Source organism: Antechinus flavipes, chromosome 6 (assembly GCF_016432865.1).
Source record: "Antechinus flavipes isolate AdamAnt ecotype Samford, QLD, Australia chromosome 6, AdamAnt_v2, whole genome shotgun sequence".
Classification (NCBI taxonomy): domain Eukaryota; kingdom Metazoa; phylum Chordata; class Mammalia; order Dasyuromorphia; family Dasyuridae; genus Antechinus; species Antechinus flavipes.
The window spans coordinates 122,543,915-122,559,839 of record NC_067403.1 but is presented as its reverse complement, the minus strand read 5'-3'; the positions used below and the strand labels follow the sequence as shown (position 1 = coordinate 122,559,839).

Genomic DNA, 15,925 nt, shown 5'->3' with positions numbered 1-15,925 from the left:
CCCCTCCAACATTCATCATTATTTTTTCCTGTCATCTTAGCCAATCTGACAGGTGTGTAGTGGTATCTCAGAGTTGTCTTAATTTGCATTTCTCTGATCAATAGTGATTTGGAACACTCTTTCATATGAGTGGTAATAGCTTCAATTTCTTCATCTGAAAATTGTCATTATATTGTTTTAAAGAAGAACAAGAACTCCACAGAGCCCCACGATCCCCACCCCAGCTCCCTTGTGGCACGGTTCCAGAGGCACGTAGCAGCTCTGGAAACGCGCAAGTGGCGCATGCCCAGGGCGAAAGCTCAGCTCGCAATATCCTTTACCCACGATCGCGAGAGCTGAGACTTCATTCCCTTGGCAACAAGCCAGTGGGGAGATCCGGAGAAGAGGGAATGCGCGGGGATAGGCAGTTATGGGGTTGGGCCGGGGGTGACAGAGATGTCCCCGGGTGAGAGGGCTGAGAAAGGGAATTTCGGGGAGGGGTGGGCCAAGGGGCAATTAGGACTAAATGAGCACTCCCCTCCCCCCCTTCCTCCCCCGACCCCAGCCTCCAAGGGGTTTCCGCGATAAGAGGCCAGATGAGGGTTGTAGGTGGGAGGGTGACCGTCTTCGCCCAACCCCGGGAACCCTCAAGGACCCTGCCGGTGTCCTGGACTTTTGGGGAGGCCACTTTCGGGTTCTTCGTCGCCCCCTTGGTCCCCTTAGGAGAGCGTGAGCCGCCTGTCCACCGGGCCTGCCGCTGCCTCAGTACTGCTGGACGGCCCCACAGCGGCTTCCAGTGACGGTTTAACATGCTGGCTGCAGGGATTCCCCTCCACTCCCCCGTCCCACCTCCCCGCAGTGAAAGATGGTTTCGTTTTCCGTAAATCGTTCAACGGATTGCAGTTCTGTTACAGAAAAGGGAAGTTGCGTCTCTTCTTTCTGTGTCTAGGCTCCTAAATCATTCTGAGGGGGTAAAGGAGAACAGTGGACCAAAAAAAGGTAAAAGTCAGCCCTCCCTGGACTTTTTTGAGGCCACGCCCCCTCTCCCAATGTCTTCCCAAGGTGTCAGGAGCCGCTATGAGCCTCCCAGTTCCAGGATGGATGCCATGCATCCTTTCCACCTGGATTTCTTGGGACTCCCCAATAAATCCACCCCGAAGCCAGGTAGGAATGGGCAACAATAGAAGGTATTATGAGTGCCCTCCCTCCTTAACTTGTCTTTGCATCGAATAAGATGTCCTTTCATCAAGCAGCCTAATAACTTTGATGACTTTTGTCAAAAAACAGCAATTTATAGCACTGAACTTAAAACAAGTTTCCCTTAAGAACTAAGACTGAATATTTGTTATTGTTTTTACCTTGCTACCCCCACCACCTTACATTAAGACTTAGTGGATTTCCCACCCACCTCCCTCCAAAAGTAATTAGACTAATAGGCCATGGCAGAGGAATTATTTCCCACCTTGATATCCCCAATACTTCTTACATTTGTAGATGTTTATAAGTATATGTTTAAGTGATTTTTAAGTAAAGCAGAATTAAGTAATCCACCTCTTTTGCATTCTTGTGAGGATCTCTGTAACATCTTTCCTGATGCAGCTTAGTCTTTAGGTAAAATACAACTTTTATTCTCCATCTCACTCCAGCCCTTCCATTCCAGGAAACATTATGCAGCAATCTTGTCCTTTTTTTTTTTTTCCCTTTGTATCCCCAGGAAGGTTTTATAAAAATGTATTCAATTGAATTGGATTAAAGTGAAATAAGTGGCCTACTTTATTCCTTGCGTCACTGAAAAGATTTCAGTGACATCTTTACAAATACAGCTTTCCTAAAGTCCTAGATGATATACAATTCTATTCCCTTTAATTATCAAGAAATTTGCTATCTGTGGTAAATTAAATGCCTTGAATTGCCTGAGTAGGGATCCTAGAAGTTGACTGCACTGAAATACTCCAGTACAAACTAAGGGAGCCTTAAGGCTGCACAGGGCACATACACCATACATAGTATAGGCTATGGGCTCCTTATGGCATACCTTTAGAGGGTTTAAATTCATTTTTTCTGGAGTGCTAGTTTCTGAGATACTAGTAAAGAACAGAAAGCAGAAATCGGAATTATTCCCACTTTCTTGGGGGCTCAATGAGAGGCAGGCAAAAAGATCTGTGTATTTCTGTGAATATTTTTGTCAGTTACTGTTATTAATATAGTCAGCTTTTGCATTGAGAACCATAGATAACAAAAATCACTTTACATGTGTGTAAAATTCAAAATCCCATATAGGCAAATGTAGAGCATTCCTAAAGGCAAAAGCCAAGACAGTCCTTAATATCATAGTTGCAAAGTTTTATTTTTTCATTCATTCAGTGTCTCCACAACTACCTAACACATTTTTACTTCCCTTGAAATATTATGCAGTAATTGGAAAGCACACATATACAGCAAAAATAATAATGGCTTTAGGGTCAAGACATCTACGTTTATACCCTGATGTCTAGATTGCTTTGTGATACACTTGAAGAACAGTCTATATCAGAGATTCTCAATCTGGGGTCCACAGGTGTATGGAAAGATTTCAGAGGGCTTTGAGAACTTGAACAGGAAAAATTTTGTTTTCACAAACCTTTGGTTTCCATTATAACCAGATATTTTATTTTTTGTAAGTAATTTTGTGTGTATACACAGGAGTCCACAGGTTTTACTAGACTGCCGAAGGAGTTTATGACAAAGATTAAGAACTAGATGTTGTTCTCCAAGGTCCCTGATTCTGATTCTATGAAATAGAAGTGTTTCTTACCATAAATAAATCTAAAAGACAAATTAATTAATTTATACTTGAATTTATAAATTTACAATGATTTTCTCTTTTAAAAAATATTTTATTTAAAATATAATTTAATTGGCCTAACTTCAATTTGCAAATCATTCAAGAATTTATCTGTTTTTACAAAGTAAAATTTTTTCAGACTTAACTAATTTGAATTAGCCCTTCCTAAACTGCTTTTAATATAAAGTATTGAAATATTAGGCATCATGGTAGAGTGCTAGGCCTGGATTCAGGAAGACCTGATTTCAAAATCCAGCTTCCCCATTTATTATTTGTGTAGCCCTGGGCAATTCAATTAATATTTATCTGCATCAGTTTCCACAATTGTAAAATGGGGTAAAAACCGTGAAATGCAACAATGTAATTATTGTGAGGATAAAATGAGATAATTGTAAAAGCCATATATCATAGACACAATATAAATTCTTGATTCCTTCCATCTGCCTTCCCCTTAAAGTAAGATAATATTAAATAAAAACAGACTTTCAACATTTAGAACAGCATTTGTCAGATTTTCCATCCAATATTGATTATAAAGGAGAAGTAGAAGGATAGTGTATATACATGTATTTCATTTTTCTTCCTTTTTCTTTCTCTTCCCTTTTTTCCCATTAGAATAAATGCAGGTAATAGATGGAGAGACATGGCTGGACTAGACTAGCTTAAACTGGGGAAATTGAATTGGCCTGGGAAAAATTGAGGTTTGCAAGTTTCCCATAATGCAATCATCTGTGCCTTTATAGTCCTTTGACTACCTAAATACCCTGTTCCATCATTCAAACAATATTTTCATTCTGTACTGACCTCCAAAGTAATTTAGTTAAAATTACCTTATGCCAAGATGTGTATAAGGCTTAACCTTAAGGAATTTTTATTTCAAAAGAGTTTGTTTTGTTTCTTTTTGTTTTTCAACTCCAAGGAATCTTAATTGGTAGATTTTTTTTTCTCTAAACTTAGCAAGGCTAGACAACTCACTTCATTGTCTGTAGACCATATAATTCATCTTTCTATCCTTGCCCAGTTTAGAAGGAAACATAATAAATCGACTCAGCCAGCAATGTTAGCATACACTATTCACTATCTACTTGTTTGTCAGGTGCTATAAATACACCACAAAGATTCAATAAAAGTTAATTCTAAAGAAGTTTGGGTCAGTAGAACAAACCTCAGGTAAATGAAACTTCAAATCACAGATGCAACATACATGGAGGGTTTCCTATACACGATCCTGTGTCATTATAAATCATTAACTTAAAAACTATATATTCTGGGTTGTTTTAGGCACAAAAATTCTCCATCTCAGTATTTTCTCTTCATATTTACAATCATAGCAAAATAAAGGTAAGTAGAATCTATAGTCATGAAAGGGTATCAGGACCTTAATGATGATCATTGTTTAGCATGTTAATTCACCATCTGACCTTTCATGGGTGTTAAGAGAGTAAGGACATCTAAGAGTGTGTTTCAGGGCTTGAAAAAAGGCAGATGTCCCCTGCCTGTTCAGCTGTTTGAAGAAATTGCAAGAGAGAGGGCTAATGCTAAGTCTTAACAGGTGCAAGTTTAGCATGTAAGGAGACTATTGACAGTCTGACATCTTGAGAGAAGAATGATAGTTTTCTGAGTTCCCTGAGTCTCTTCAGGGAGAAAAAGAAATCAATACACCAGATTTGCTTTTTCTAGGCAGAAGTAGTTAGTATTTCTGCAATGTGTGAGATAGTTCTTGAAAGCAATGAAAAGATGTAAACTATTTAGAATATTTTAAATATACCAAAAGAAATTTTTTAATGTTTGAGTTCCCAAATTGTTTTAGTTTTTGTAATATATCTAACATATTACACGTGTTAACAATTTATTGTCTAAGTAAAAATGCTACTAAAGTAGTTTTTTTCCTTGTTTTCTCTTTTAAATAAATCAAAATCCTCCCTGTACAATTCACACCAACACCTTAAATTTCATTTTTGTTTTACAATATTTTCTCAAACTATGTTTTTAATATATTAATTCATATGTACATAAATGAATTAAGAGATTATATACATATATGTGTGTACAGCTTTACATTTTGTTTGTGTGCTTGTCTTCCCCAGTTCACTATGAACTCCTTAAGGAAGTTGTGGGAGAGGTAGCTTTTATTTGTATTCCCAGCATTTAGCACTGTGTCTGGTATATTAACTTAATCACTTGTTTGCTAACTAGATTATAAGCTTCTTGTAGAGACTGTGTCTAATGCCTAGTATGGCATTGTATATATGACTAATAATGAATATTGCTTAAATAATGTCCTAGAACTCTGAGATACTGTTTGATCTCTAAGGGCTCTTTTAGCTCCAAAGGTCTGACTGTTAAAGGTATTCCTGAAAACAGAATTGCTTTTTCTAGGCAGAAGTAGGTGGTTAATATTTCTGCAATGTGTGAGATAGTTCTTGAAAACAATGAAAAGATGTAAACTATTTAGAATATTTTAAATATACCAAAAGAAATTTTTTAATGTTTGAGTCCCCAAATTGTTTTAGTTTTTGTAATATATCTAACATATTACACGTGTTAACAATTTATTGTCTAAGTAAAAATGCTACTAAAAAAGTAGTTTTTCCTTGTTTTCTCTTTTAAATAAAGCTGCCATGCAACAAGTATATTATGGGTTCTTTATCCTCAATTCAAGTTTATTATGATTCTTAGGTAATTAGACTATTCCTTGTCACCCGTGAAATAAAAATTCAGTATATTATCTAGATTACAGAGTTTGTCATTTTTGCTTTGTAGAATATGTCTCTACACCAGAAACAGAAAATCAAAACCAGCCACAATCAGCGTTAAAAGTGAGTCAGTTTCATATTTCAAAACCTAATCTTTTTCAAGATTTGCATTAAATGTTTCTAGATAGATCTATTAGTACCTTTTTTTTTGCTTTAGATAAAAATGTTTAGAATAAATGTACCACTTTTGATTATGTATACTGAACTTTATTTAATCACCTCTTATTTCTCCATTTTCTTTACTCCTAAACTTATCCTTTGTCCTTATGATGAGCTCTAATCCCAGCACAGGCTAGGACCCCTATTCTGGCTATATTCTCTATCTTTACTAATCTTATTTAGTGAATCAGTTAAATTCTATGCTATATTCTATTCTCAAATCACTTGCTGCACTCTCCTATTGCCAATCACATCTCAATAATACCCAATATTGTAATACCTCCACTATTTGCCTTCTCTACTGTGCAGCTGTGCTTATTAAGTCCATCATAAATTTGTTATTTTGTATTAAGACTGTGTGCCTTCATTCTAGCAAAGCAGTTTATTTTTGTTCTTCTCTAATTGATCTCTATTCCATTTACTAGTCTTTTTCAGATACTTTGTTCCAAACTCCTGGTTTCTTATGTTCTAGTTGAGAACCTTGTTTCAGATTAGAGAAAAATGTAGAGAAATTTCTCTTTTTTCCCTCCTCTTCACCTCACAACCCCTTGAGTTGATCCACCACTATATCCTACTTTACTTTGATCTGGTTCATGTCATACTTGCTCAGTGTAGATTTTCTCCAAGTTTCTGTCCTAGACCCCCTTTTCTCTATATTTTTCACTTGCTGATCCCTTCAGCATCTATGGATTCATTCATTATCTGAAGTAGATGATTCTCAGATTTATATATCTAGTACTGTATATCCTGAGATGCAGTCCCTCTTCACAAACACAAACCTCCTGGAACTTAGGTATACAAACTTAATGTCATCTTTTGAGTATGTAATTCTCATTCACCTCAGTTAATCAATTGCCAAATCTTGTTATTTACATCTCCACAATATCTAATACACCTTCTTCTGTTTACAAATCCATCACCTTCATTTAGGTTCTATTAGCCTCCTTTGCGGGGTGTCAGCTCTCAAGTTATCAGTCTGGCACAATATTCCCATCACCTACCTGTCTCCAATCCTTTTCATTGGCTGCCTTCCACTCTAGAATGGTCCTGCTCATTATTTCTGCCTCTTGGAGTCTTTGGTTGTCTCTGAGACTCATATTAAATACTACTTAGAGTAGAAGGCTTTTCCTAGTGGCTCTCTCTGAGGTTATTTTGTGCAGTATTTTATTTGTATTATATTTTATATGGTGTAAATTCCTTGGGGAAGGATGTTTTGTGACCTTATATCCCACAGGACATGACATAAAGTAAGCCCTTAACAAATCAATTTATCATGGTTACAGTATTGTCCTAGTGGCCAGAGTGCAATTGTCCCTGATAGACAACTTTCAGTCCTGGCTCATTTATCAGCATAAATAATTCTGCATAAACTACAAATATATAATCAGTATAAATAAATCACTTTTTGGCCCTGAAACGTATACTAGGCTTGGAATCAGAAACCCTAGATTTAAATTTTAGCTCTGCTCCTCATTCCCAGTTAACCTGGAGCTTTCATTTACCCTCCGTGAGAAACACAGTTTCCCCGTTAAGTGAAGGGCTTGTACCAGATCACCTCAAAGACTTCTTCTAACTTCATCTGTATTTATATCTAGAAGAAATGTAATTTTGATACTCATATTAATTACAGGCCCTGCAACACCAACTGGAATCATTTCAGGCTCTCCGCATGCAAACTTTACAAAATGTTAGTATGGTATGTTGTATTTTTACTAATTTTCTAAGTTCTGTATTATGTTCAGATATAAAACAGCATTAGTGGGAAGATAAGAGTCTGACTCTCCCTTTTACAACTTGTATGACCTTGGTCAAATCTTCTCATTCATCTTTATAATGTGGGGGTAGTATAGACTAGGTAACCTCTAAGATCCCTTGCAACTCTAAAAAATGTCCTCTTGATTTTCTGAGCACATAGGAGACATTTCTAATTTCTTAATGGAATAATCAAGTTGAAAATGAATGTCCAGAATAAACTAGGGCATCTGGCACCTACACGACAATTCTTAAACTTTCTTGGTTAAATGAAATAGCTTTTTCTGTCATATATTGAAGATATAGATATTCCAATGTTGTTTTCTTAAAGTATGTTCATGATGCTATATTGGTCCTTAATTTCATTAAAAAGGGCATCAAAGATAGGGGATAGAAGAATTCTTAGTCCAAGCCAATGCTACATTATGCCTTTAATATATTTATTCTAAAGTAATAAGAACATTTTCTAAAAATTGAATATCCAGAAAATATTTGACTTAATAAAAATTTCATATTGTATAATTAAAATTTTATAATTTATGAAGAAATCATTTAAGAGAAAATTAACTTGGAAATTGCTTTGCAATTTATGTTCTTCCATATAAAAGGAATGAATGTTGATGAACTATAATTTTACATACCTTTCAAATCTGTCATTATAAGCAGTATTCTTGCATATATATAATTTTCTAAATCTGAAAACTCTTGATATTTTCTATTTCCTTTTAAAGGTGCAATCTGAAATTAGTGAAATTCTGAATAAAAGTATTATTGATGTAGAGAGTCCACCACAGTTTAGTACAGAAAAGGCAAACAAGAAACCTGTTGAGAACTTTATGGTAGGTTTTACTATGAATAATTTCTGTAAGCTTATTGGAATTTCAGAGAATTATCTGCCAATATAGTTTCACTATTCACTTTCACCTTGATTCCTCTCTTCTTAATAGGAAGAACAAACTGTCAGAACATTATATAAGGACAGTCAAGGCCAAAAGATGTTAAAGCAGGTGAGTCCATTGTTAGGTAAACCTTCCTTGGCCATTGGATCAGACTTGGTTTTGATCTGAATGAATAGGAGTTCCTAACAATCTTATTTTGTGCCACATACTGTGCTAGAGATGTAAAGCATGCTAGAGATATAAAGACAAAACAGTTCTTGTCTTCAAGGAGTTTACAATCTATTTAGGGATCTCTTTTGAGAGTTTAAGCAATCTGAAGGCTTATTTACAAATCTTCTATATTCCTTTTGGAAGTCCTAACTCCATTCAAATTAAGAAATGTGACATTAGCATATTCTTAAGGCCATGGTCTTTGTTATATCTTGGCATATAGGTAGGGAAACAGCTTACTAAATATATTACTGAGTCTAATAAAATTTAGGCCATGAGTCAATACTGAGGGCAGTTCCAAACTTAACTGTTTTCATGAGGAAATAATCTTTTATGACTTTGTGGTTGTTGAGTCATCTCAATGGTTTCCAACTCTCCATGACTCCATTCTGCTTCAAGGAAATTACACATATACAAATAAAAATAATAAATGATTGAGACACAATATTTGGGGACACTATGAGGGAAAAGTAAGAATGTTTTCACCTATACAATCAGGCAGAGCTTCATGGAGGAGGAAGTATTAAGACTCCTGAAAAGGAGAGATGAGTAGGCAATGAATTTCAGGGATGAATGGATACCCTGCATGAGTACAAGTAGTTCAGTTTGGCTGGAATACGAAGAGATAGTGAGGGAATACTGTAGATAGGAATTGAGAATTTGTATTCTATGGGAAATAGTGAACTACTAAACATTCTTGAGGAGGGGAGTAATGTGATCAGCCTTAGAACATTTTGTAGCTATGTGAAAGATGAAAAAGGGAAGAACCTAGAGGCGGGGATACCAGTCAGGAAGCTATTATAAGAATCTAGATAAGAAATCAACTGTAAGCTAAAATGGTAATATTATTAATGGTGGAGTGGAATGGATAAAAGAAATATGGAGAAATTGAGTGATTTGATATCTGATTCAAAAGAGGGTTCAGTGAGGGAGAAGGAAAAGTATCATTAAGAGATTTCAAGCCTAGATGAAGCTATCAACAGAAATGGGAAAGCTGAAAGGTTTAGGGAAGATAATTTTGAACAAATTGAATTGAAAGTGCCAGCAGGATATCAGGCAATTAGAGATGCAAAGCTTTTCAATTCTGCAAAAATTACATGTTCCACATCATTTTTCAGATTCCTAATATTTTAGAATTTTTACTGACCAAAAATCTTTATTTAAATCCAACTCTAATCCATCAATTTAAATTAGTCTCTTCTTGCTTTAGTTTCAAGTAAAATAAAAATTATTCTCCTTTAAGGAAATTTTTAATTAGTAATTCTTATCTCCACTTTAAAGAGAACTGAGGCTCAGGAAATATATGTGACTTGTTCAGAGCTAGTATAATGCATAAAATGAACACAGCTTCAAAATGGTACTCTGCTTACCATATGCTGTTTCTTGTGGTTGTCATCCTCTAGTAAACAAATATCATATAGTTGACACTAAATATGCCTTTTTCCTAGTCAAGTAATTGTTCCCATGGCTCTTCTTTACACTCATATTACTCATGTCTTTCTAAAATGTAACACCAAAAGCAAACAATAAGATGATGTGAAAGACAAAAAAATTAAATCAGGCAACAATCAATTTATGCTTCTATGCTTTAGGATTTTCCAGGAAGCCAGAGTAGGCTTTAAAGGAAATGTTTGACATTTTTCTATTTATTGTTCCCCCTTGTTAATGGAGGATACTTAATAATGAATAGAAAAATGTGCAGGGTGTTTTAAATGAAAGAGAAATAGTCTGGCTGATATAAAGTGGAAAGCTATATTTAATGGACCTTTATAGCATGCTTTTTCTATCAGCCTACAGAGAATACAGAAGAAATCCTCCCGAAGAAGAAAATTAATCTTTTTGAGGAGTCCAGTACTATTCATTCTGTAGGGGAAAAATCCGGTTCTGTCACTGGCAATAGTGTCTTACACGGTGTATCTACTCCATCTCAGGTCATTTCTAAGAACATATCAACTTTGACAAAACAAACAAATAGATCAACTGTAAGCCCAAACATGAATACCTTGGAAAAATCAAACTTACTCAAGAATTGCAATGACTTTTATAGTTTCCTATCTTATGTAAATCAAAGTCTGTCTTCTGTCAATACAGCTTTTCCAACTGAATCTAAATGTACTATGCCGCTTCTTGAAGAAGAATATGGTGGAAACTTAGATGACGTTTGCTATGCAATCAAAAAAATGAAAAATGAGCTTCAAAGATCACATGAAAGAGAACTAACTCTTGCAAAGGAACTTCATAAGCTAAAGATTGCTACAGATGTTCACAGTTATAGTTCAAATATTCCATTTTCTACAAAATTGGAAAAAAGTGAATCTATTAAGAAAGAAAATATAGGTGGTGAATTAAATGAGGACATAAAATCAAGCAGCATTTTGGAGTTGGAGGCATTAGTAAACAAATTGATTCCACTAGGGGAAACAATGTCAAAATTTTGTACTAATTATTGTCAGAATTGTCAAAACTTATCTGAGAATGAGTCTACAGCAAATTTTAACTCCATTGCTATACAAAGTGAAGTAATGAGTGAGAAAAAAAATAAGGAAATTTCTAACACTGACATAATTAAATATTTACAATTGGATTCTAGCAATCTAAAAGATACATCATCATTAATTGACCAAACAGAACGTGAAATGAAAGATAAAGAAAAGCAACTGTTTGAGTTATATCAAGGATCACTAAAGCTTGAAAATGAGAAGTCATCAAAAATCAATCCAGTAACTGACCAATATGTTGCAAAAATTCAGTATTTACAGAATTATCTTAAAGAATCTGTGGAAGTACAGAAGAAAGTGCTAGGACTGGAAAATGAAAATCTTGACCTAAAGACAAAAATAAAACCCATGGTTTATACCATACAGTCCCTGATGCAAAAAAATTCAGCTTATCAAAATCAACTTAGGGATTTAGTTGAAGACAAGAAAACCATTCAGGCTAAATTAAGTAAAGCAGAAGAAGATAATAAAGAATGTATTGTTGAACTGAAAAGAATAATACAGAAGTATAGTGAACTCCAAAATGTCAATAAAATTCTAGAAGAAAAAAATGGTCAACTCTGTTTGGAGATACAACACATGGTTGAATTAATAAATCAGTTAAAAATTAAAGAGGAGAAAACTCAAAATGATATGGTTCTTGTCAATCATGAAATGACTCGATTGACAGTGGAACTGGAATCTCTGAAAACAAGTAATTCAGTGTTACAAAATGACAAACAGATGCTGGAAAGAAAAGCATGCCAGCTTCAAAAAGAAAATAATTCACTTGAACATGAACTAAAAGGAAATCATTTGGAGATACTGCAACTAAAAGAAAAAGAGAGAATAACAAAATCTGATAAAGAGTCTCTTCTACAAATGATACAGAGTGCTAAAAATGAAAAGCTTAATCTTGAAGCCACATTACATGAATCTACAGCTGCCAGACAGATAATAGAGAAAGAAGTTGAAAAAATCCAGTCCTACCAATGTGATGCAAAGGAGAAGTTTCAAGTCGAACTTCAAAATGCAAAATCCAAAGCCACCTTTTTTAAGAATGGCATGTCTGAAATGGGCAAGGAATGTGAGAAGTTATCCAAAATGGTCAAGGGTCTTCAATCAGATAATCAAGTTCTAAAAGAAGAACTAAAGAAGCATACCCAAGAAAATCTAAAATTTGCTAAGAACATTAGTAGGTTAACTGAAGACAAAGTGCTTTTAGAAAACTATTTAAGAACAGTAGAAAATGAAAGGGATAGTTTGCAATTTGAGGTGAAGCGTCAACGAGATTACTTTACCTCAGGTAAAGTATTTTCAAATAAACATCGTGAGCTGACTCAGCTGACTTATGTAGCAAGAAGTGAACATTGTCATTTTGATAACTAGTGATACTTATGAAAAAAATTTAATTTCAGGAATATTTTAGAGCATGATCTATAAGGTATGTATATAGTATTGGGTTAATAGAGTTATAGTTTGTTAATATAGTTATATTTTAAGTTTGATATGCAAAATTAAGCATTTTATAGTAATAACAACATTGGATTACAAAGTGCTTCACAAATTAAAGATCAAATAAGCATCATCCAATATAATCCTAACAATCTCATAATGCAGTCAAGGCAAGACATTCTTATTTTGCAGATGAGTGGTTAAGTGACCTGCCTAAGATCTTATGGCTAATATTTCTTAAGAGTTCAGACTCTGACTCTACTCCATTGTGCTTCTCCACTACTACAACATAAGAAGACAGTTTCTCAATGAGGGAAATTTTAACATTTTAAGAATTAAGATGTAATAGATTAAGAATTTTGCCATTCTGATTAAATCCATATTCACATCATATACATGCAAAGAATCTTTGGGATGTTGCATTTAGGTTTTTTTTTTCTTTAAATTATCCTAAAATGTAATTTCTAAAAACTCCCATTTTAAAATAAAACTCTTTTTTCCCCCCCAGGCATGTCATCTAAACTACATCACTCTCATTCTTTCAAGAAATGTTAATAAATATTTGTGACCAATTAAAAAAAAAAAACTTTGTCTATGTACTTTGTTCCCTCAATAAATTTAGTTAAATCTGGGGGTTTGGTTTTTTAAATAGTATTTTATCTTTCCAGTTACATGAAAAGTCAATTGAGTTCGTTTTTTCTTTCTCCTTCCCTCCTTTTCCCTTTTCCTAAAAAAGTAAGCAAATTTATATAGTTATATATATGCAATCATGTAAAACATATTTCCATGTTAATCATATTCTGAAAGAAGAAACTAAAGGGAAAAAACAAGAACATTTGGAAAAAATAAAATGAAAATAGTCATGCTTTAATCTGCATTCAGAGTCCAACAGTTCTTTCTCTTGATATAGGTAGCATTTTCCATCATAAATTCTTTAGAATTATTTTGGATTATATTGGTGAAAAGGGCTAGGTAGGGCATTCATAGTTGATCATTATACAGTGTTGTTGTTATATCATTATACAGTGTTGTTATTTTGTACAATATTCTGGTTCTCTTCACTTCTCTTTGCATCAGTTCATGTAAGTCTTTCCATGTTTTCTGAAATTCATCTGCTCAGCATTTCTTCTATCACAATAGTATTCTATTACATTCATATACCACAGCTTGTTTAGCCATTCCTCAATTGATGGGTATCCCCTCAAATTTCAATTTTTACCACAAAAAGAGCTATTAATATTTTTGTGCATTTGGTCCTTTCCTTTTTTTTTTTATGATCTCTTTAGGATACAGATCTAGGTGCAGAGTTTGGTTGCCTTTTGGGCATAGTTCCAAATTGCTCTTTAGAATGGTTGGATCAGTTCACAATTCCAACAATGTTATTAGTGTCCCAATTTTCCCATATTCCCACCAACATTATCTTTTCTTGTCATCTTAGCCAATCTGATAGATGTGATAGGTACCTCAGAGTTCTTTTAATTTGCATTTCTCTATTCAAAAATTATTTTGAGCATTCATATGGCTATAGTAGCTTTGGATTTCTTCATCTGAAAACTGCCTCTTCATATCATTTGACCATTTATCAATTGAGGAATAACTTGTATTAAAAAATTTAGCTCAGTTCCCTATATATTGGAGACACTTGCTGTAAAGATTTTCAGCTTTCTGTTTTCCTTTCAATCTTGGTGTAATAGTTTTATGTAAAAACTGTTTAATAAAATCAAAATTACCTATTTCATATTTGGTAATGCCTTCTGTCTCTTGTTTGGTTATGAATTCTTCCCTTCTCCATAGATCTAACAAGTAAATTATTCCTTGCTTTCCTAATATGCTTATGCCACCACCCTATATGTGTAAATTCATGTATTCATTTTGATCTTATCTTGCTATATACAATGTAAAATGTTGATCTATACCTAGTTTCTGTCATATTTTCCAGTTTTCTCAGTAATTTTTGTTAGCAAGTTGTTATCCTAGAGGCTGATTTATCAAATACTAAGTTACTATGGTCATTTACTGCTGGCTTGTATACCTAATGTATTCCACTGATCAACCATTTTATTTCCTAGCCAGTATCAATTAGTTTGAATAGTTGCCACTTCATAATATGGTTTGAGAGCTGATACTGTTAAGCTAATTCTTTTGCATTTGTTTTACTGTCTAGATATTCTGATCCTTTTGTTCTTCCAGATGAATTCTGTTTTTTCTAGCCCTAGAAAATAATTTTTGGTATTTGATAAGTCACTGAATAAGTAAATTAGTTTAGGCAGAATTATCACTTCTGTTATATTTGCCTGGTTTACCTATAAATAGTTAATATTTTTTCAGCCGTTTAGATCTGACTTTATTTGTATGAAGTGTTTTGTAATTATTTCCTGGGTTTATTTTGGCATATAAGACTACCAAATATTTGATATTGTTTATAGTTATTTTAAATGCAATTTCTCTTTATATCTTCTTGCTGCTGGACTTTGTGGATAATGAGTAAAAATGCTGATGATTTATATGGGTTTATTTTATATCCGATATCTTTGCTATTTTCGTTTTTTAGATGACTCTCTTAAGATGTAAGTACACCATTATATCATCTGCAATAGTGATAGTTTTATTTCCTCATTGCCTATTCTAATTTCTTCAATTTCTTTTTGCTCCCTTTATTGCTATCACTAATATTGCTAGTACAATATTGAGTAATAGTGGTGATAATGGGGATCTTTGCTTCATGGGTGAAGCTTCACCCTTGATTGTATTGGTAAGTCATCTAGCTTATCACTATTATAGATAATGCTTACTGATGGTTTAAGAGAGAAACTTTATTTTAAGGAAAACTCCCTTTATTCCTTTCTATTATTTTTTAATAAGAAAGGATTTTGTATTTTTGTTAAAAGCTTTTTCAGCATCTAGTGAGATAATCATATGATTTCTGTTGGTTTTGTTTTGTAGCCAAAGTTCAAAGTTTCCAGGTAAAAGGCAAAAGATGCAAGTTATTGGAATAAGACTACAAAAAGAAATTGAATAAAAATAGGAACAAGGAAATGAAACAATTACTGTAGATGATACTTAGAAATAAATTGCCACACATCATAATCTAACATTGATAAATCCAAATACCTTTTTAAGTTTTAAGGCAAGAACTCACTATTCATTTAAAAACTGCTAGGAAAGCTGGAAAGCTGTCTAGCAGAAACTAGGGACAGACCACTAACTCATACCATATATAGGTCAAAAGACAAAATGAATATATGATTTAATTATAAAGAAGGATATGGGACAAATTAGGGGGTGTTGGGAAAAACTACTTGTCAGACTTCTGGATTAGAAAAGTTTAGGACCAAATGAGACAGAGTAGAGGATCACAGGAGGTAAAATGAATGATGACATGAAGTTAAAAGGCTTTTGCAAAACAAAACCAAT

The 15,925-nt window shown here is 33.9% G+C and overlaps 1 protein-coding gene across 3 annotated transcripts; it reads left to right on the top strand.

Annotated features, from left to right (window-relative positions):
* Positions 1–361: 361 nt before the first annotated feature.
* Positions 362–14,678, top strand: CCDC110 (coiled-coil domain containing 110). 3 transcript variants are annotated; one of them, XM_051965473.1, is made up of 8 exons: positions 362–445; positions 929–1,143; positions 5,567–5,622; positions 7,349–7,405; positions 8,202–8,309; positions 8,418–8,477; positions 10,370–12,500; positions 13,020–14,678. In XM_051965473.1, the coding sequence occupies exons 1-7, from the start codon at positions 390–392 to the stop codon at positions 12,443–12,445; spliced, it is 2,628 nt and encodes an 875-aa protein (XP_051821433.1). In that variant the 5' UTR covers positions 362–389; the 3' UTR covers positions 12,446–12,500; positions 13,020–14,678. The 3 variants fall into 3 exon arrangements, with proteins under 3 accessions (XP_051821433.1, XP_051821434.1, XP_051821431.1); XM_051965474.1 differs by having other exon boundaries at positions 929–978; positions 7,349–7,414; positions 13,020–14,677; XM_051965471.1 differs by having other exon boundaries at positions 7,349–7,414; positions 13,020–14,677.
* The last annotated feature ends 1,247 nt before the right edge of the window (positions 14,679–15,925 follow it).